The sequence below is a fragment of the Trichogramma pretiosum genome, unplaced genomic scaffold (assembly GCF_000599845.2).
Source record: "Trichogramma pretiosum strain Unisexual culture from Peru unplaced genomic scaffold, Tpre_2.0 scaffold56, whole genome shotgun sequence".
NCBI classification, from domain to species: Eukaryota; Metazoa; Arthropoda; class Insecta; order Hymenoptera; family Trichogrammatidae; genus Trichogramma; species Trichogramma pretiosum.
The window spans coordinates 1179874-1201984 of NW_019641680.1; the positions used below are offsets into that span (position 1 = coordinate 1179874).

Consider the following 22111-nt stretch of genomic DNA (forward strand, 5'->3'; position numbering starts at 1 on the left):
TACGAGATAAACGTTTTTTAAACGTTTTAAGCCTTGAAAATTACATTGACTTACGAACAAATGTCTGTACAAGTTTTTGTTTTCTCGGCTTTTTGGCTAACATAGAAATGATGATCATCCGATAGTTAGGACTCAAGACAGTGAATCAAAATTTAACGATACGAATTTTCACGTTAATAACCGATGCCTTTTATGAATATTATTTTTTATGAGGAAGCTCTTTGCCAATAAATTGGCAGCGGTTTTTTAACTGTCAGAGCTAAAAATTTTTTGAAAGATTCCGCTTAAGTGTAACTTTTTCAAGTAGTGATTGTGGCACATGGGAAAAAACCCCCAATACATTAAAAACAGAGATAAATTAAAGGAGGTGCCAGTTATTAACGATCGTGCAGAGAGAGGGGTTAAATTGATGGAAGAATATGCAAATTCTCTTACCAAAGATGAGGAAGAAAAACAGTATTCACTACGAATTGTTGAAGATTATAACAAAAGCTATAAAGATTCAACAAAAAAAAACAGTAGTAAAAGAATTGAGAAAAAAAATGATACGGTAGAAAAGTTGAAGCATGCTAAACAAAAAAAGTAAAATGTTTACGATTGATTCGAATAAATTATTTTGTTAATTTTACCTTAAATTGTTTAAGCTTTCATTAAACTTATCCTCGTAGAGATTTGAAAAATTATACAAAAATAGCTGATTAAAAATTGCTTTTCGATTGGATATAATGCCAAAAATGATTTATTATAAATTAAAAAAAGATGATAAATAATAGCTTCATCAGGCGAAAAATCGAAAATATTTTTATTTGTTTTTTGCTAGATTTTCCTAGCTTTTCTGTAATTATTTTGAAATTTTTAAAATGTATATTTCCGACACAGAAAGTCTTTTCGGGGCATTATTTTGCATTATTTTACTGTAAAAAAGTATTTTTTTTCGAGTGCCTCGATGATTTTTCAATAATAAAAAAAAGTATAAATCTAAAAATCATAAATGCGATTACAGGCACTATATAGAAGTATTGTATATGGCCCAAAACTATTGGAAACTTATTTTTTCATGGCTACCTAACAAAAAAAGTCCAGGGAAATCGATTTTCTTAAATTCGGGATAAGGGACACCTTAGTTACACAAGTTTTTGCAGATGTCATGCAGGAAATAGCAAGGTATCATTCGTACACTGATGAATAGATAGAATAAATATATTAAATGCATAGTAAAAGAGATTAGAAAAAAAATATTAAACATTACATTTTCACAATTATAAAAATCATAACCAGTGTCAAATTAATTATATTAGGGCGTCATCCTTTGCTTTTTAATCTCTGCTCTATCAACAAGACCAGACTGAATTGCACGTGGGTACAATTCATATTTTATGGATTTTTTTTAAAAATCTCAAAGTACTATATTCTAAATTATCCATCAATGATTGTAAAGAATTTTGAAGATAATCCTCAAACACACAAGCAAATCTCTCATTTGTTTCAGCAGGCTGACGATTTTAAAGAAAAATGTTTAATCAAGTATAAAATTTTAGTCATGAATTTATTAAGATTTCTAATAATTATTACACCCCACAAATTTTCTAGGTAGTAATATTAGTAAGCTATATTTTGATGTCAATTAGAACATGTTATGTTGTATTGCACGTCTGGGTGAAGAAATGCTTTTATAAAGTCTTAATGTTCTTTTTTCTTAGTAAAAAATATCATTTGCAATGATCTTCTTAAAATTAAAATTTTTTGAAGCCTATCTACTGAGTACTTTTATTTTGAAACTAAATCCCGATTTGTTCGGCCGCCAACAATTAAAATTCATTTTTGCTCAGTCGCTCGTAATGTTTGTGAAATATACGAAGGTTATTAAAAACATTAGTAACAACTAGGATTGTAAATGAAGATAACTTATCTGAAATTTGTCTTGCGCGTAAAAACAAATAATTAAATGATGAAGCAATATGCCATTTTTGTCTTATTTTCTTTTATATGTTTTCACTTTATTTTACTCTAAAATTATAGTACATTTTCTCATATTCTTACTGTAGATAAGCAAAAAATAAAATCGAATATTTTATCGTAACGATGGATCATTTTTGGTTTTAGATCCGACTTATAGTTACAATAGAAGTAATAGGTACACTTTACAATTTTTATGATGCTTTTTAATCACGTATAATTTTAATTATTCCCATTTACAGATTCACTATAAGAGCTACTCAAATGAAAAGTAGGCTTTGAAAAGGCAAAATTAAATTTTTCTGAAAAAAATTGAAGTAAATTATATTAACAACAATTAATGAAAATTTAACAAGTACAAAAATTGTTCACGAGATTTCATCATAGGTACTTAATTAGCATCGTAAACATTTCTCAACTGTCAGGTAAAAGAAATCAGAGAACTTACAGGTTTATGTTTCAATTAAATATTCTTTTCGTGTTACTCTAATCGCAAGTAGCCAGCTTCAATTGATACTTTCTGCTGAAGAAATAACGGAAAATTGTATTAACTTCAGGAAGCAATAAAGAATAGTTTAGAATCTGTTGTTAACAATTTACATGTGATTCTAAATATTCTTCACTTTACCTACCTAAAATTATCATATACTATTAATATCAAATCCGGTCTGTAAAGATCGATCATTTTTTCGTAAAAAACTTCTATACAACAATTGGGAGTTTCATAATGTAACTACGGTCAATAAATAGTTAGATTTATTTCGAAATCGAAATAAAAATAAAGTATTTATTTAATTTTTTTACATGATTGTGTTGAATTTTAATGCGTACGTTCAAATAAGCAAAAACAAAAAAAAGCAGCAAAATTTATAACATATAAAATACTCATGGTAAGTGTCGATGAGCATAATCAATCATCGTTAGTACGAATAGTAAAATTGTCGCGAAAGCGAGTAAATAAGGAATAAAACAGTCCAAGTATTTTACTTATACTTATAGACTTTTTTCAATTTATATTTATATCGCTTACCAATTATACACAGTGACAGTGTCTTTCACATCTCATTACACATACGTCAAACCAAGAAAATATATAGAAAGACACAAGATATATTTATTTTTTGTCATAAGTAGGTATGAAAAGATCATTTTTACATCTAAATGACTTGTAGCACTTCATATGTTAGGTGATATACAACGAATCATGTTAAAGATAAATTTTAATATTTATTCAATAATAGATTCAACATTACCTAATCTACGACTGAAATTTTGAATAATGTGAATTCGTAGTCTGATATTGTTACAATAGAACAAAAAACGATGCAACTCGATGTATCATCAATCAACCAAGAAATCGTATTGAAGGCCACCCTCTTTTTTGTGACTTAATGATTTTTTTTATCCGTAAATGTTCATTTCAACTTTATAATTTTTTTCACAGTCTATTATCGTGTGTCTTCGATAACAACAATAAAAATTCTTAAATAAATATACGTTTTATAATATTGATTCCAACTTAGTAGTATCATTACGTAATCATAATAAATCCCAATACTCCTTTCGTCGTCAAGTGTCTATGTGAGCCTTATTTTTACAATAATATGCCCCTTTGAAAAATTATCATACATTTCTTTTAAATAATGTTGAAAAACGAATATTGATGTTTTAAACTACAACTATGAATTTCAATTCTGCTTTAATAAAGGCGTCTCGTGACTCCATAAACTATTTATATTTAAAGGAGCATTACTGATTTCCGCACGTTTTTGAACGCACGGAGACACTCTTGAAATCGCGCTAAAGAATTAAATTTCATTCTCAAACACTTTTCATCGAGATCATAATATACATTATTTTATCATTATTTTTGCCTTGAGTGCTGTGGGCCTATCGACGATCTACTGTTTGCTGGTTTAGCTGGTTGAGCAATAATCGTGATTTCGTCGTTAATTTTTAGTGGTTTCAATAGTGAATCATTCGCCTTTGTAGATGGCGATGTCAGAGTGCTACTCTTTTTGTCAGCAGCACGTTTGTTCACTGCACTATGAGCCGTATACACGTGAGTTTCAAATTGTTTATACATGCCAAACGTCGCTGTGCACACTGTACATTTGTAAGATAGATGAGCAGGTTTCAATGTCAACCCGTGGTCGCGAGCAACGTGATTCAGCAATTTCCATTGATAAACCTTAGAAAGTAAAAACGTAATATTAATAAGCGCCGTTCTATAAAATTGTATTGTTCCGAGTTACTGTGAGAATTGCTTGAATGATACTTACTTTGCCACATGATGGACAACGACCAGCATCTTTGCCTTTGTTAGCTGCTTCTTGCATACTTGATGTAACTAAACCATGAGAACCTAGTAGATGCCTCTCCAAACCCTGTTCATAGAAATTAATTTCATAAAATGTTCACAAAAATAAAACTATGTAATTTGAAGAGCTATCTAAGCAGAGTGTATTCAGTAGACTTAAAGAATGCGTTCAAAAAAATTTCCACAACTTTCTTCAGAATCACTCTGATTCGATTTCGTAAATTATTTACCTGGTCTGTGAAGAATCTGAATTGACACTTTTGACAATTCAAAGGTGGTCGGTTGTAAATCATCTTGGGGTGGATTTTCACTTTATGAATCCATTGCATATGGTTTCTGAGTTGTTCCAAATCCTAAAAATATTTACATATTTAACGTGAATTTTAGTTACAAATATTAACATTAGATGGAACATTTAATAGAACAAAAATTTTACCTTGATATAGCCATCGCAAATTTCGCAGATAACAAAAGTGCTCTTTCCGCCTGCTTTGAATTGGTTACTACCTGACGCTGAGCCTGACGACGTTGCAGCAGCCCGTGGTAAAGGAGTTATCGATATACTGGGCTGGTTCATCAGCTTAGCCGCTGGATTGCGATTAGCATTATTAATCGAGGTATTCTGGAAATTCAATAAAGTTTGATTAAAATGAGTTCTTATCTAAAATTTTAGTTTTCATGCAATTACATAAATTGGAACTTTTTGATTTTTATAAAACAGACAACAGCAACTATGAAGAAAATGTTACCAATTTACTTCATGGTACAATTAACATTCATTTCATAGTAATGTACCAATTTCACGATTAAAAGTAAAAACATTTTGTTAGTGCAATATAAAAATCACGTTAGTCTCGCAATAAATGAATGACTTCAGAACATCTTTTACCTGAGATGAAAGTAACCTAGACTGGGCATCATTAATATTAGGCATTGGCAGAACCATTGGTCCGGAGCTTCTGCCGGAGCCACTACTCAAGTTAGACATGACGCCACCCGAACTACCCGTCACCTATTAAAAAAATAAAATAAAAAACATTACTCTTTTATTCATAAAATTTAATAATTTAAATTCAAAATATTGTATTATTTTACGAATCAAATAAAACAAAGTAGAAAATATTAAAACCTACACTACAAAATAAATAATATTCAAGAACAATACGCGGTTGGTTTAGTAGATTCAGTGATCAGCGATGAAAATTTACTGTATAATATAATATACTATAATCAAGTGTTACCTGGTGGAATAGCTGGTTTCCACTGTTCATAGGGAACGAGTTTGGTCCCATCATACCAGAAGTACCCTGACGATACATCATACTCGCAGCAGCGGCATATTGATCTAAAATAAATTCAATTAATAAATGAAAACACTTTTGGAAAATCCAGATAGACTCGGAATTATTAAATAAAATTAAACATACCAGGTCTTAAACCACCCGGTGAGCCAACAGAAGGTCTAGACATGGCTTTCATGTCAGGGAATCTCGGTTGCATGGGAGGTCTTCCTCTACCTCTTCCGGTAACTGGTGCAGGCAACAATTTCGGTAATTGAGAATTTTTCGCTGCATTTTGCATAGCTGCTAGATTAGTAGCAGTCATTTGAGGTCCCATATTTCTCGGTCGGTGTGATCTAGGTATTTTGGCTGCTGGTTCCCAATCCATTGCTGGCTCCAAGTTTCTTTCAGGCCTAAATTTCTTTGCACAAGCGATTATGTGACGACTAAGTTTTCCCTTCTGATTATCTTCAAATGGACAATTCGGGCACTGATGGAAAGCTGGTCCACGTTCTAATCTACCGCGAATATTATGCTCTGCTTCCATGTGATATAATATATCGTGAGGACTGCGTTGCTCAACAGAACAATAATTACATTTGTATGCATAATTACGCATGTGTGGAGTTTCCAAATGATGTTGCATGACCAAAGCAGATTCGGTTTTGAAGTTACAAAACTCGCATTTTTTCATTTCTAAGTGGAACGGTTCGTTATTTTCTTTACTGTACTCAAGGTTCCTCATCAATGAATTAATTGCCATTTGTGTTTCAGCTGTAGTACCGCCACTTTTCTGTTTTCTTTTCTGAGTTCTCAGTAAATCTGTTTGTACATATTCCTGTACGAGATTCATACCAATCGTCGTAAAGAACTTTCCGATTGGTAGGTCAAAATAAGTTTGCAATTTATTTTTGTCAGCATCAGCAGGTACTTCAGTTATTATTTCTGGTTTATCACCGTCATCTGAATCATCATCCGAATCATCTGGTAGAGTTTTACCCTCTGCTTTGGCTTTTTCACGTGCTTCTTTTCTTTCTTTTTTCTCTGCTTTTGTAAATTCTTTAATACTTTTATCTGAAATGTCACAATCAATGATTATCAATTGATATTAGTTCGTTTTTTTATAACTAGTTTAACAAGTTCATTTAAACAATATTACTCACCAAGTTTACTGATAAACTGTTTGAGCGGCTTGACTGGAGGTTTTTCATATACATAAGGTACAATGAAGGACGGTGCTTCAACAACAAACATGTCATCTGTAAGAGTGGGTAAAATAAGTTGTTGCTGTCGCTGCAACTCTTGCTGCTGACGTAACTCTTGCTCTCGATGCCGTCTCTGCATTTCTTCTTCTTGTTGTCGTTGTTGTTGTTGTTGCAACTGTCGTTGCATCTCTTGATGTTGTTGCTGCAACTGTGCTTGTATCATAGGATTGATGACAGGGGTAATAGTGGTAGATTTGTTAGAGCCCAATTGATGTGGTATTGGCACAGGTGTAATAGTGGTCCTTGAATTGCCATAAATTTGTTGTGGCACACCAATTGGCGTAACTGACAAGGAGCTACCTGATGAATTTAGAGGTGACGAGTGATAGGATTTTGATACAGGAACACCACCTTTTCCCGATAATATAGAATTTGTGTCAATGATGACCAGAGTGGGTTCTTTTTTGTTTCCTTTCATATTTTTACTCCCAGCTGCTATTTCAACAAGACGTTTGGCATCGTTAACTACAATTGTGTTTTTACTGTTTGGTATTAAGCCTTTCATAATTGATGTTGTTGATGATTTAAACTTGGAGTTTTCTTTGTCTTTACTACGATCTGTTTCAGCCAAAGGATCTTCAGGTTTAATTTCTTCAACATCTGAATTATTGTCAATAGTCAATGCTCCTTCTTCTTCTATTCAAACATGAAACAAAAAATTGCACTCGTTAATGATAATAATTTTACCATTTAATCAAGAAGTATAAAGCAGTTCGTATATTCTATTGATTGAGCAGTTACTGTTACAATCAAACTAATATTAATGGCATAAAATTTAATTATTACTACAAAACCCTTGAATTCATAGCAGTTTATACATTTTTTATAGCTATTAATTTTCAAATGATGGCTTGATGTTACTGTCAATATTTTACATACAAAGATTCAGTGATATTTTTCCACCACTTCAGTCACCATAAAAAAATTAAGTCTATACTTAACTAAACTAATGAGCAGAGGGTAAAAACAACTAATTGACAAAATAATCACAGGTAAAAAAAACTATCGATACAAGTAAATAGCAGTAAATAAAGAGTATTTGACAGTAAATGCTGTATACTAGGAGAGTCACAACACAAGTAAAATGGGTAAATTACCCATGTCGCGCTCCAAATAGCTCTTGCGATTGACGTTACGCGAACTCCTACGTGGTGTGATACTCAGATCCACGATGGGCTTCTTATTTTTCTTTTTTAGGGAAGTATCTGCTTCCAGCACAGCAGCACCATTTTTATCATCATGACCATTACTCTTACCCCCAGAAGATATTTCTTCAATATCCGAACCGCTACCACTGCCATTTTCCTCCTGCATTACAGCATCGGATATGTGAAGGCTGGCATCTGTCTGGTCAGCTTTTTTTGGCTCCTCCACAGATTCAATAGAAGAAGCACTATTGCTCAATAACTCAATTACAGCAGCTTGTTTTTTATCAATATTAGATTGATTGTCACTGTTGTTTGATAATTTTTTAGCACTATTGTCAGAAGTTTGAACACCACTATCGTCCACTATTTCATCAACTTCCATAGAGTCAACATTGGATTCACCCTCGTCACTACATGACTTTTTGTCAGACGCACTTTTGCTAACATTGATTTGTTTTAAGCCCTCATTTTTGTCCTGGTGCTTATCAGCACTTGGAGAGACTGCATCGCCTTCCAAGTCACAGTCACCATTCAGCCCATTTGATATCATAGGTTCTGTAGCAATAATTAAAGTATAATTTACGATTTATTTGAGACTGTGGCTAATTTTTAGTTTTAATTTTTGGTGTCTGTATGAGATGATGTGAACATTCATTTTCGAACCCCGTATAAAAAAAAATATGACACAATCATCAGTAGAGTAGAATTTGATTGTTTTTTTTTTTTTGGTCTGACAAAATGATTATTTTAAATTTTGAATCTATCGAAAAAAAAAAATTCGATGAAATTACCTTCGGACATAACAACATCCTGGTCGGATTCTTTGACTAGCGTCTGGTGCCCTTCAACGCTAGAGTCCATCACAGCCGATGTTTAAGTATATGTTTCACTGATATACAATTACACGCTCACAGTTGTCTATCCACCTAAAATGACAAAAATAAAAAAAGTAAGAAAACACATCATCAGAACGAGCAGATCGTTTTGTTTTCGAATCATGATGAAAAGCGATTCAAAGAGAGCTTGCGATCGCGAGAAAAATCAAGTCGCCCTCGAGATCGGCGCGCGGAAAAGTGTGGCGAAAAAGCGGAGAAAATCTGTTTCGTACGCGAGGACGAGATAGAGAGAGGCGAAGCATGGTCGCGGAGAGTTTAACAACACACATACACGTACACACAGTCCGATAACGGTACCGAGGAAAATCATATTGTCGGGTCCCGCGAGCGCGCGACTGTATACTATACTCGTGACCCACAAGGAATCATCGTGGTCTAGGGTTCTGAGACTATAACTACTACTACTACTACTACTACTACTGTACAGGCGCGAGGTGACTGACAAAAAAAGGCAGCAGCAGCAGCATCCTTTTTTTGTCGCAAAAAGTAAAATATACCGCTAAGGTAGCAGCAGCAGCAGCAGCAGAGAGAGAGAGAGAGAGAGAGCTTGAATCGCTGCAACAGAGCAGCAGTGTCACATCGCGTTATCGTAAGCACACAGTAGTACTACTACCACTCGTCTCGAATGTCATTTTCGATGCGAAAACGAAGAATCGCGATTAAAAGGCCCACCACATCATCACCACCAGCAGCGAAACAGATCGACAAGTAGTATATTAACGATGAATGATGCACGCGCGTGTACACGTTGCTCGCCCGCGAAACTACTATGCACACGCACGTATATACGGAGCGTGCCGTATAACCGCGAGAAAAAGAATCGACGCTAGGGGTTATGGCTTGTACACCTAGTGAAGAAATATCATCTCCGGGGGGAGACCTAGAAATTTTTCAAAATGGCGCCTCTCTCTCCGAGCGGAGTGTACGTATACACGCACACACTGGTGCGCGTTATATACTAGCATGGCTCTAAGCACTCGGTTGTAGTTGTAGCAGTTATAGTAGTAGTGGTAGTGGTAGTAGTGAGCATGAGGCAGCAGCAGCAGCAGCCGCTGCAACAGCAACAGCCACAACGGCACACTCGGTCATCGTCGTATACATCATCATGCATAATATTATACAGCAGCAGCAGCAGGCATCGGAGCAGTCGCACCTCGACGACGAGCGATCAGAGGCGCGCGTCCGTAACCGGTACAGCAGCAGCAGCAGCAAAACGTTGCGTCCTCGCGCGCGCGGCAGCAGCAGCAGCAGTAGAAGCAGCAGCAGCGGCGGGAGAGGGGACACGACGACGACGACGACGACGACGACGACGACGACGAGAGATAGAGCTTTGGAGAGTCACTGCTGCACGGCTGCCTACTTATATATACTACTGTCTGTGTTGGCGACTGCGGGCAAGGTGAACGCGCGGGCGGGTGCAGGGGGTCGAGAAGAGAGGAGAGAGAGAAGACATCCTTCGAGGCGCGGGCGGACGGCCCCAGGAGAGTCGAGTGCACACGAGACACATGTGTCTCTCTCTCTATGGCCTAGTCCGTTATTATAGAACAGGCGTCGTCGTCGTCAGCCCGATCGATGCCCCTCGATCCGTATATCGCTGCGCTGCGCCCTGAGGCCACCCTGATTCTCTCTCTCTATTTTATATCGAATGTATACGCACGCTGTCAAGCACGCGGTTCACTCGCGGCAAATATATATATACACACGCTGCCGATGCAATCACACCGTACACGCGCGCGCGTCTTTATTACATGAAAAAAATAACAACAACGACATCGTCTCCGAGAGATATACGTACGAATCGTTATGGATTATAACGAGAGACATGTTTTCTTACACACCTGATGGACTCGCAGCGGATGACGTTGTTGATCGCGGAGGACGCGCGAGATGTTTTCCCTCTCGAGTTGCTCTCTATGTGTATGCGCGCACACACACACATTAACACATATACACACACACTGACACGCACACACAGATACTAACGTAGCAGCAGCAGCAGCAGCAGAAGCACACACAAGAGCACACAAGAAAAGTATATATAATACGAGCTAGAGAGAGAGAGAGAGAGAGAAACGCGCGCGTGTACCGCACACGGACACGAGCACGCGCTGACTGATCGCTCAACGCGCTCTCTCAGGCAACATACACTCGGCGCACAGTCGGCACTGTCGGCTCTCTTCGTCTAACTCGCTTTTACACTGTGCTGCTGCTGCTGTATGTGTGTGTGTGTGTGTGTGTGTGTTCCTTTTTACCCGCTCTCTCTCTCTCTCTCTCTCTCTTCGTCGTGCACGCGCACGTATTTCGCATACACACACACACAGACGCAATGGCTCACGCACACATGCTCGAACATGAGCTAGCACACACACACACACACACACATACATACAACGACGCGCTCACAAGCTTAATCTCACCGATACAAGCACACACGGACACATCCTCTTTCTCTTTTTCTCTCTCTCTCTCTCTCTCTCTCTTCCTTCTTTCTCTCTCTCTCTTCACTAATACATACAGAGAATCTCTCCCGCCCCTAATTTCTCTCTCTCTCTCTCTCCCCTCTTATAAAGTATACTATCTTTCTCTCTCTCTGGTTTAGAAGTATGGTTTTATTACTTCAACTGTAAGTGTAAACTGTAAGAACTAACACTAAGACTTGTCCATATACGTATATACTCACTTGTAGAAGTGTATGTGTGTGTGTGTGTTATTGCGTATATGTGTAATTTATCGACGCACACCCGCACAGCGCACGATCACACACACACACACACGCGCACGCATACACATTTATATGCATGTATTGTGTATATAAAATCATAAACACGCATGCATCATCCAACAGCGCGCGCACACACACATACACGTGTGCATGTGTGCACTTACACGCACGCACACAAGCTCGAAGAAATACTGCACACACACACACACACACACACACACACACACACACACACACACACACGCGTGCGTGTATATCTCTACCAACCCAAATATTATATTTTCCAACTATATACCGCGCGCGCGACGAGTTGCAATGTTGTCCTCGTTATTCTCGAATTTCTTACATTTTTTATACACTTTGACTCTCTCGTTGTTGCAGTTCGGAGCAAAAGCTTGCTACAACGACCAAAGGAGAACGAAGCAAGCACAAACCGTATAAAAAAGCGATCGCGACTCTTTCGAAAAATGCGACTTGCATCGTCGACGCGTTGGGTGGTTTTGTATAACCGAGGCTGCGTTAGAGACTTTGTATCGAAGTGTGCGTGTGTCTGTGTGCGCAAGCACGCACCTACACACGCTAATGCGTGTCGCGGTGTGAGTGCACAAAAAGAGGGTCACTCGTGAATTATCATGGCTGCAGAGCGAGGCGCGGAGGTAGTTTTCGGGGCACACGATGTTCGTCGTCGTCGTCGAGACCGCCGATCGCGCGCGCTACGCGATATCCTCGCGCGGCTCCGAGCTTGGCAAAAACCAAGCAAAAAAAAGTGCCTACGTTAGCGTCTTTTGACATTGCGCGCGAACCTCGACGCTGCCGCTGCTGCTGCTGCTTCTTGCGTCACACCATTGACGATTCGAGTGAGTCCGAGTCGATAGTTATCGAGTCGCGGCCTTTCTTCTTTCCTTTTTTTTTGTTCGGGGCCGCAGAGGCGAGAGGAGGCAAAAGAAAAAGATATAGAGTTCGCCGGGTAGTCTATTCTCCGTTGAGATCGCGAGGAGCAGCGTCCGTGGAACTACATCTTAACGGATGGAGCTACGACCGGTACCGTTAGGAGATTCTCAACGAACTGTAGATCGGAAACATTCGAATCGACCATGAAATCGCAGAGCTTTCAAGTTATTCGATCCTGAGCTTTCGATCGAGTTGAATCGATTTCTCGCGGTAACGTATACGAGATGCACGAGCCCCCCTTAAATCCGCGCTCGACCAAAAGAAAAAAAGAAAGGAAAGAAACGCGGAAAGCCGCAGCCGAAAGAGAGATACATTCGAGCGAAAAATTTGCAAGCGTCCGCACGAGCAGTGCGTCGAAACGAGTATACGAGAAGTTTGAATTTCGCGCGCCGGAGCAAAAGCGCGCCTTTCTCAATTTGCATGTGTGTCTCGCCTCGTGTGCGTGCAAGAGAGATTCGAGGCCGACCAACGAGCCTTATATACATGTCGAAGCGTGAGAAACGCGTGTGTAAGTGCCGATTCGTGGAAAGGTGCGATGAATTCGTTATCCGAGTCGATCGCGGGTTTTATTTTTTCGATTTATATTAATTAAAAGTGCGGGATTATACGAACGATTATGATCGAATGCTCGATGCAGCGCGCGCGAGCTTCCAACGCTCGGTCAATTTGTATCGCTCTCGTATACCACTGCAAAATTGACGATGGAAAACGAGGATTATTTAAGTTTATATCGAGCTATTATTACATAGTACATAGTGTCTTGTGGTAGAAAACCACTTCGTTTTGAAAGATTAAATGAAAAAGCTCGAGTTGCGCACTTTTTTTAAGCTTTACTTCAAAATAGGAATGCAACATTGCGCGAAGCCGAGATCTTTTCTGGGACTAGTTATAGTGCACGTTCTTTCATAAAATAAGTGCGAATAACTTCCAAAGTTAAAGAATCAACCCTTGTGCCATTCAAAGCACACTCCTCGAATCCTGGAGCTTATTTCATCGAGCGCACGAGTTTTACATTGCTCTCCAAAAGAGATGAAGATTTTACGAAAGCTTTCAGTCTTTTTTTAAACTGCACGACTACCATGAGATTTTGTTTCGTGCCCTAAGTATGAACTAAAGGATATTATGAAGTTACTAGCTCGAATATCATCGTCATTCACGCAGCACGCCCCAACGTGTAAGATCTTGCATGGGTTATCATCAACAAACGGCAAATCGTCAATTCGGCTACACAAACATCTTATTATTTTCTCTTTATTTTTTTCTTGTAAAAGCCCAATCCAAGCCATTACGATTACGCGACAATTTGTTCATTGCCTATACTGATTATTGTTTATCGCGCGTCGTCTTGCGTTAATCGACGAACAGTACAGCGCATGCAATATTTTGGAGTGCACGAGGGGGCAGCACGAGCGGGGATCGTATGCACGGCTGGTGGTGGTGGTGAGTTCATCATTAACATAAAATGGATACTCGTTCGATCGATCTATGATAAAAATATCCGTACTCGGGACTTTGCCCGATCGCGAATCGTCGTACGATGGTACGTTTCTCGTCGGGATGGGGGAGAAAATCAGGAATCGCGACGCGCAACGCACAGTTTTTCCCCATCGCGTGCGGAAAAGTGTCACTTTGGGCACTGCTGCTTTATGTCACTTGCGATCGACGCATTTTCAAGTGAATGGAAAAATCGCGTTGCACGATGCAAAGTATGTGCGGAGATGATATCGTTAAAGCTGGAGCAAAAGGAGCAGCGTAAAAGCTGCCACGAGTAGAGTGCATTGGTACAGCTTTCAGTGACTTTGGACATGAATGAATTTTTTTTTAATGCCTTACAGCTTTTAAAGCCTCGGCACCCTCTTGGATCGGGCGATAATAGACGAGTGACATTTTACACCGTGATTTTACAAGTATCTTCGGTAGCAAAACCAAAGATCGAGGCAACGTATAGATGGCGCTCGTCCATCCTGCCATCCGCGCCTACGAAATTTCAACAAAAATCCCCAATCGATCGGCGACATGGAAGAAATCTACGGGTGTGCGCTCTACATACATCTATACCTATATCTATAATAATAATTATGTACCGTTTCTGCTCTCTCTCTCTCTCTCTCTCGTGCAACAGAGCAGCTATATGCAATACGACGCGCCGCAGCAGCAGCAGCAGCAGCACAAAAGCTTGAGGTCACATTGCCATTGAAACTTCTAATGCTTAAAAGCCAAAAGCTGCTGCTGCTCTCCATGCGTGTAAAACGTTGCGTTGCGTGCAGCGGTGGGTGCCCATATAATAATGTTATACGCATCTCCCGAAACGCACATCGCACAACGTGCTGCTGCTAAAACGAGAGATGCACTCGGCGGCCTGTACACAACGACGCGAGATTTGCACGCGCGGGAATCCGTTCGCAAGTTTACACGAGCGTGTCTCTGTTATATGGACAAAAAAAAAGGACACGAGCGTAGTCGAATGCTACCTGCCCCATGATGGGGCGATGTATAAACATATTTCGTGGTATCGACGACGACGATGTATTAAACGAATCATATCTCACACACTTGCACAGTGGCACACACACACGCACGCATACATGTACGCACGAGAGAGCCACACCAATACATAGACCGTTGGTGCTTACGCGTACACACGTACACATGCACACACACGCACGCATACACGCACACACACATACTCGTGCATTGCAAACGGAAGTTAGAATATTTTATAACCTATAACCGAGCTGGGTCCGTCCGAGTGGGATTAGGACGAGGTTGCACGAGTGGCGTACGAAGTTTCCACGAGGTGCACCGCACACGATTTAATGAAAAAGGAAACAACGAGCATCGGCTAAGACGAACGAGCGCCGACTCGAACGTCGCGTTTACCATTCAAACGCGAAGCGTCGGCGGTTATAAAAAAATAAACAGTAGTTAGACAGAGCAGTAGTAGAATGACAAAATCCAAAAAATGAAAAACTTACAGCTGTGGACGCGGATGACACGATGATCGTTGTCGTTGCTCTCTCTCTCTCTCTCTCACTTGTATATTATTATGTACAATAACTGGAGGAAGAGTTTGTTTGCCTCGTGCGCGCTCGAGGCATGCAACCAGCAGCAGCAGCAGCAGCAGCAGCAGCAGCAGCACAGCACACAGCGCACTTTAAAAACGATACGGAGTTTTAAACGGCCGACACAATCTTCTCGGGGTCAATCTCTCTCTCGTCTCGGCGAATGCTCGGGCTATATATATATATCGTGTGTAATATTGACACTTGATTCTACTACGACACTACGAGTACGGCAGCAGAAGCGGTGGTTCGTGTGCTTTTTTTGAGAGAAAAAAAAAGGTGCACAAATCACGACTCACCACTACTATAGACGGCACAACACAGCTCGATCATATACGCAGAGAGTCAACGCGACGCGAGAGAGGTTCACACACCAGGTAATATTAACGCACGCACGCACACATATACAACACTGACAACGAGAGAGCCACGCTGCGCGACTCACAACCTCTGAGTCTCGTGTGAGTTACAATTATACAGGCACACACACACACACGGACACACACTATATTATAGGCGCGCAGCACTCACTAACACAGACAGTGACGCACGCGCACACCGATACATATACGTGTATACGAGACTCTCTACGGTCGTTCGTCGTCGTCACGACGGAGAGCAGCAGCAGCACCGAGTCTTACCCGCACAAGGAGAGTCCTAAACTCCTAACACTGTGCAGCACTATATAGTACGGTATCTAAGACGCGCACACACGTCACTGCGTTGTGTGTGCAGCGTATATAAGACCGTCTGCGCTCTGGAGCACTGTCTTGTATATATGCGTTATTAAAGCCGCTTCGGCACGGATTTGTGTAGATCGCTATATATACCGTACAATAACACAACACGTTGTCGTTCGTTGCCCGGCTTTTTAATAGGTGTGTTCTGCACTGCGGGGGCGACCGACTATTTTGAATTTCGAACGTGTCGGTACGCGTAGTATACGCCAAAGATTATTATGACAACGAGACTCCGATGTGCCGTATGATCGGATGTATATAGAGAGAGATCGCTCGACGTCGAAAGCGCCGACCCAAGGCGGAGAGCAAAACCGAGATCGCTGCACCGTGTGCCGTGGCGTGTAGTGGTAGTAGTGTTAATCTCTCGCTCGGCAGAAACATATATATAGAATTCGCATAGGCTAAGACTGCAGTATATACGGTCTCTCTTTCTCGCGCTTCGAGGGGCGCGCGCGCTGCTGCTGCAGGCCAGAGCAACTGCTCACAGCTGGTCATGAGTGCGCGCGCAGCTGCACACACACACACACACACATAAGCGTATATACATATGTATATTATTATGTAGGCAGCAGTCCGCGCAAAACGAACCGAACGATAACGGCTAAAATGCATGCGAGTTGCGAGCGCGAAGCGAGGCAACGATGTGCTGCTGCTGCTGCGCGATGGATGCGTCACGCGGACGCTGCTGCAAGCGCAACGCGTGCAATGCTGCCTGCCTGCAACTTGCAAGTACGGCCGAGCGGCGGCAGCACCGAAACTGTGTCAAGTCTGCCGCGCGAGCATATATCATATATATAGGTATAAGGATTATATGTATGTATTATACCTGCATGCTCACCGATCAGCGAATTATATCATACGCGTATATCCTACCGTATACGTGTGTACGACATAGTGGATCGCAGTCGGTGATCCTTCGCCGTCTCCTCGATGTTTCTCTGGCGCATTTTTACCTCGCGGTATAATAATTTGCATGCGAAAACGCAGAAGTATGCAATATTTTAATTGCGGCATTTATCTGATCCGTCAAAAGCATTGACCCCTACCTTGCAACTTTCTTGTTTTAGCATTGAAAAAAAAATAACGTTTCAAAATATACCCGAGCCGAATTTATTCACGACATTAAAAAAAATTCAACCGAGTAACTCGACATTTCAATGTATTTCGAAATTTGATCTCAAAGTTTTATGTCATGAAGATACCTTACTTGGAAATTTTATTTATTTATGCGTGGAAATCTCTGTCTTCAATGAAATTATACTTCTTGCCTTTTAAGACGCTACACTGATTAAATCATTGCTGGTTAATGTTTAATAAGGCTTAAAAAATAATTAGTTTACAAAAAGTTATCAAAATACTCTATTACAAATTCTATTACTATTTTAAATTTTTTCAAACAAAATTTTACAGTTATATGAATAGATTTGATAGAACAATAGAAATTTTTTCAGATTTAAAAACATGATTTTAGTAGTAAGCAGTAAATGACAATGTTATATTGTACAGTCAAGGCTTCTTCTTAATAATTCAATCCATATTTAAACAATTATTAAAAGCTTAATAAAGTTAACTAAAAATTACACTATTATACAGTCATCAATTTTTACAATTGCTCCACTAAAATTGGAGCATTCAAAATCATCGTATATCACATTTCATTTTGAAATAGATAAATTTACATAATTTCATATTTTGTTTTGGCGAGTTATGTTACACTTCTTCATCCTCTTCATTGAACGATAAAACACTTTTTGTTACTTTAGTTTTCTGTTTTTTTCTTTTTGATTCCTTTGATTCTTCTGCAGATTTAGATTGTTCCTCCTTGTTTTTATCACTGCTCTCTTTTTTTCTTTTAAACACAATTTTCTGTGACAAGTCTGCTTTTTCTTCCTTTGCTGCAACTAACATAAATTTATGAATTAAAACGTTAATAAATATATGGTTTTCAGTTGGAATAATATCTTGTACAAGTGCAGCATACTTTGTTTTTGAACTTTTTCAATTGACTCTGCTTCTTCAGCTGTTAAATCACCTTCGTTCATAACAACAACAACTGGCTTTTCGTCATCTTTCACTTGGAAATCATCTTCGTTGAATTCAGGTAGTTGTTCTTTCTAGAAAAAATTCACAAAGTGTAAACATAAAGGTTCAATGCTAATTTTTCATGTACCTTTTAAAATATAATAAATGAAATGATTACTTTGGTTTCAACACTGGGTCCTTCCACATAGCCAGCCTCTTTTTTCATTCGCGTTATGAAGGCAGGTTCTGCTGGTTTGGTGAAGTTGACATTGTGCTTCTTTCTTGAATTCATCGTGACGTGTTTTGAAAGTGAACTTTACAAAATTAAACGAAACGATGAACTGCCTTCAGCAGAAGAGGTAACCTAAGAGCTTCACAGACTGCTTTTGTAGCACGGCACAAGTTTAATACAAAAACGTAAACACTGAGCTGTTTTACCTACGAAGCTAAAGCACGTAAACACGAACACTAGTGACACTGTGGCGGCTGCCTGCGACATAAGTACGAAAGCTCATCGCATTCAAACTCGTAAATAATGCCTCTGACAGTAAATTCTCTCGAACAATATTAACTAAATTTTTTTCAAAGTATAATAAATAAAAAAGTGTCTCAATTAATCTAATGAACAAATATACTAACTCATACGTCGTCGTTTTTGGATACATTATAATAAGTTCGTTACATTCATTATTAGAGTATAATACATCAACGGTGCGGCACATCGATGTGCATTTTAAGATTATTCTTTTGTAAAAATAACAATATGGGTTTTGAGATGTCAATTTTGTGTTAATTTCTTTCCACATAATCACGTGAGTAGGTGATGCCATTATGCATTATTTCCGTATGAGTTTTGAGGACATACTTCCGTGAGAATTTCCTGCCACACGTGTCACATTTGTAAGGTTTTTTACCATTATGCACCTCATCAATGTGAGCTCTCAGAGAGGGTTTGCGTATGAATGCCTTTCCGCATACATCGCATGGATAAGTGATGTTATTATGCACCGAATCGATATGACTTTTCAGAACATCCTTTCGCGAGAACTTCTTGCCACACACGTCACATTCGTAACTTTTTTCACTATTATGTACCGAATTGATGTGAGTTTTTAAATTCATTTTATAGGAAAACGTCTTTCTGCAAAAATCGCACGGGTATGTGATACCATTATGCCTTGAATGGATATGAACTTTCAGATTATCCTTTCGCGAAAACTTCTTGCCACATACGTCACATTCGTTACTTTTTTGACTATTATGAACCGAGTTGATGTGGATTTGGAGATTACCCTTTTGCGAGAACGTCTTTTTGCAGATATGACATGTGGGAGCTTTACCATTATGTATTGCTTCAATGTGTTTTTTCAGATAAATTTTACATGAGAATGACTTTCCACATGTATCACAGGCATGAGTGATTTTATGGTGCACCGATTCGATGTGAACTTTGAGATTTCTCTTATGTGCGAATGCCTTTCCACATTTGTCACAACTATGGGTGACTTTAAGATGCACCGAATCGATATGACTTTTCAGAACATCCTTTCGCGAGAACTTCTTTCCACACACGTCACATTCGTAACTTTTTTCACTATTATGTACCGAATTGATGTGAGTTTTTAAATTTATTTTATAGGAAAACGTCTTTCTGCAAAAATCGCACGGGTATATGATACCATTATGCCTTGAATGGATATGAACTTTCAGATTATCCTTTCGCGAAAACTTCTTGCCACATACGTCACATTCGTAACTTTTTTCACCATAATGAACCGAGTTGATGTGGGTTCGGAGACTACTCTTTTGAGTAAATGTCTTTGCGCAGATATCGCATGCATAGGTTTTACCATTATGTATCGAATCAATGTGGTTTTGGAGGTTACCCTTTTGAGAGAACGTCTTTCCACAGATATCACATGTGGAAGTTTTACCATTATGTATCGTTTCAATATGATTTTTTAGATAACTTTTGAATGAGAATGACTTTTCACAAGTATCACATTTATGTTTGATACTGTTATGAGCCGAATCGATATGAGTTTTCAAATTACTTTTTTGAGAAAATGACTTTTTGATGATGCTTTTATGCATCGAATCGGTATGATGTTTCAAACGATCCTTTTGCGAGAACTTCTTGCCACACACGTCACATTCGTAACTTTTTGTTTTATTATGAACCGAATCGATGTGGGTGCGAAGATTACTCATTTGAGAGAACGTCTTTTTGCAGATATGACATGTGGGAGCTTTACCATTATGTATTGCTTCAATGTGTTTTTTCAGATAAATTTTACATGAGAATGACTTTCCACATGTATCACAGGCATGAGTAATTTTATGGTGCACCGATTCGATGTGTATTTTAAGAGTGCTCTTATATCTGAATGCCTTTCCACATATAGCACAGGCACGAGTGATCTTATTATGTACTGAGTTGATGTGGATGCGAAGATTACTCATTTGAAAGAACGTCTTTTTGCAGATATCGCATGTGGGAGTTTTACCATTATGTAACGCTTCAATATGTTTTTTGAGAGAATCTTTAAATGAGAATGACTTTTCACATATATCACAGGCATAAGTGATTTTATGGTGCACCGATTCGATGTGCATTTTAAGATTGCTCTTACGTCTAAATGACTTTCCACATGTATCACAAGAATGGGTGATTGTACCATTATGTACCGAGTTGATGTGGATTTGGAGATGGCCCTTTTGCGAGAACGTCTTTCCGCAGATATCGCATGTCGGAGTTTTACCATTATGTATCGCTTCAATATGTTTTTTGAGAGAATCTTTAAGTTGGAATGACTTTCCACATACTGCACAGTCATGAGTGATTTTATGATGCACCGCGTCGATGTGATTTTTAAGAGTGCTCTTATATCTGAATGCCTTTCCACATGTTTCACAAGAAAGGGTAATATTACCACGTCCCGTACCAGAGCGTCTTTTCAGTTTATGATTATAGTTCAACTTTTTTACAACTGCTTTTCTTTTATTTGGCTCACTGACTCCGCGGTTGGAATTCATATCAAATTCTTTCGGAACGTCGTCGAAAAATTCTTTTTTCACATTCGTGACGTTTTCTTTTTTAATTATTTTTTGAAGTTGATATTCATTACTATTTTCACCAACCGACAAGTGATCTTCAGAACAATTTTCAATTTTCATAACCGCTAATAAATCCAAGCTCGGCTTCATGTCTTTACATTCCAACTCGATTGCCAAGTCGTCAAGTTCACTTTCGTGATTATCGTCAGATTTTCGAAGCACGCGAATCTGACTCAAGTATAATTTATGTGAAGTTGTTTCTAAATAAATGATCTAGCATGCAATTATCATTACTTACTCGATTTTCTCGTGGATGCCTGAGGAATTGAAAATTGTTGACATCGGCTGTCTGGTTGATTACGATGTAATCATTTTCACCGAGCAACACGTCGATTGGCTCTTGTTTCACTCTGATGTATTTAAAATACGATTGAGTATTACGTTATAAAAGTACTTTGACTTAATAAAATAAAAATTACCTCATATCACAGTTAAATATTTCACTCGATTCCATGTTTCTCGCTTGGAAATTCGACAACGATTGATCTTTCTCGACACGTCTAACTAAAATTTAATAATATTGACAAATCGAGTCGTGAAAGTTCAGGCTAACTAAAGTAAACAATAGGGCATAACATATTATCGTCTTGCCGTTAATAATATTTCGGCACGCGAAAAAGTGTCTAGTCACG

The 22111-nt window shown here is 38.8% G+C and overlaps 3 protein-coding genes across 6 annotated transcripts; all 3 read right to left on the minus strand.

Moving 5' to 3' along the window:
* Positions 1-1975: 1975 nt before the first annotated feature.
* On the minus strand, positions 1976-16624 carry LOC106654933 (MOG interacting and ectopic P-granules protein 1). Of its 4 annotated transcripts, none has more exons than XM_014375086.2 (11): positions 15514-16624; positions 8761-8895; positions 7919-8524; positions 6720-7457; positions 5704-6630; positions 5518-5621; positions 5166-5288; positions 4713-4898; positions 4507-4629; positions 4239-4343; positions 1976-4147 (listed from the first exon to the last, which is right to left on the minus strand). In XM_014375086.2, the coding sequence occupies exons 2-11, from the start codon at positions 8828-8830 to the stop codon at positions 3821-3823; spliced, it is 3309 nt and encodes a 1102-aa protein (XP_014230572.1). In that variant the 5' UTR covers positions 8831-8895; positions 15514-16624; the 3' UTR covers positions 1976-3820. The 4 variants fall into 4 exon arrangements, with proteins under 4 accessions (XP_014230572.1, XP_023316684.1, XP_014230571.1 ...); XM_023460916.1 differs by having other exon boundaries at positions 8078-8524; positions 15514-16621; XM_014375085.1 differs by lacking the exon at positions 15514-16624 and adding an exon at positions 10704-10854.
* Positions 16625-17633: 1009 nt separating this feature from the next.
* On the minus strand, positions 17634-18668 carry LOC106654659 (uncharacterized protein KIAA1143 homolog). The gene is made up of 3 exons (XM_014374622.2): positions 18541-18668; positions 18322-18454; positions 17634-18241 (listed from the first exon to the last, which is right to left on the minus strand). The coding sequence occupies exons 1-3, from the start codon at positions 18652-18654 to the stop codon at positions 18051-18053; spliced, it is 438 nt and encodes a 145-aa protein (XP_014230108.1). The 5' UTR covers positions 18655-18668; the 3' UTR covers positions 17634-18050.
* A 470-nt stretch (positions 18669-19138) lies between these two features.
* LOC106654658 (zinc finger protein 62 homolog) lies at positions 19139-21966 on the minus strand. The gene is made up of 3 exons (XM_014374620.2): positions 21899-21966; positions 21718-21829; positions 19139-21647 (listed from the first exon to the last, which is right to left on the minus strand). Exons 1-3 carry the CDS (start codon positions 21931-21933, stop codon positions 19152-19154), a joined length of 2643 nt encoding a protein of 880 aa, XP_014230106.2. The 5' UTR covers positions 21934-21966; the 3' UTR covers positions 19139-19151.
* Positions 21967-22111: the final 145 nt, after the last annotated feature.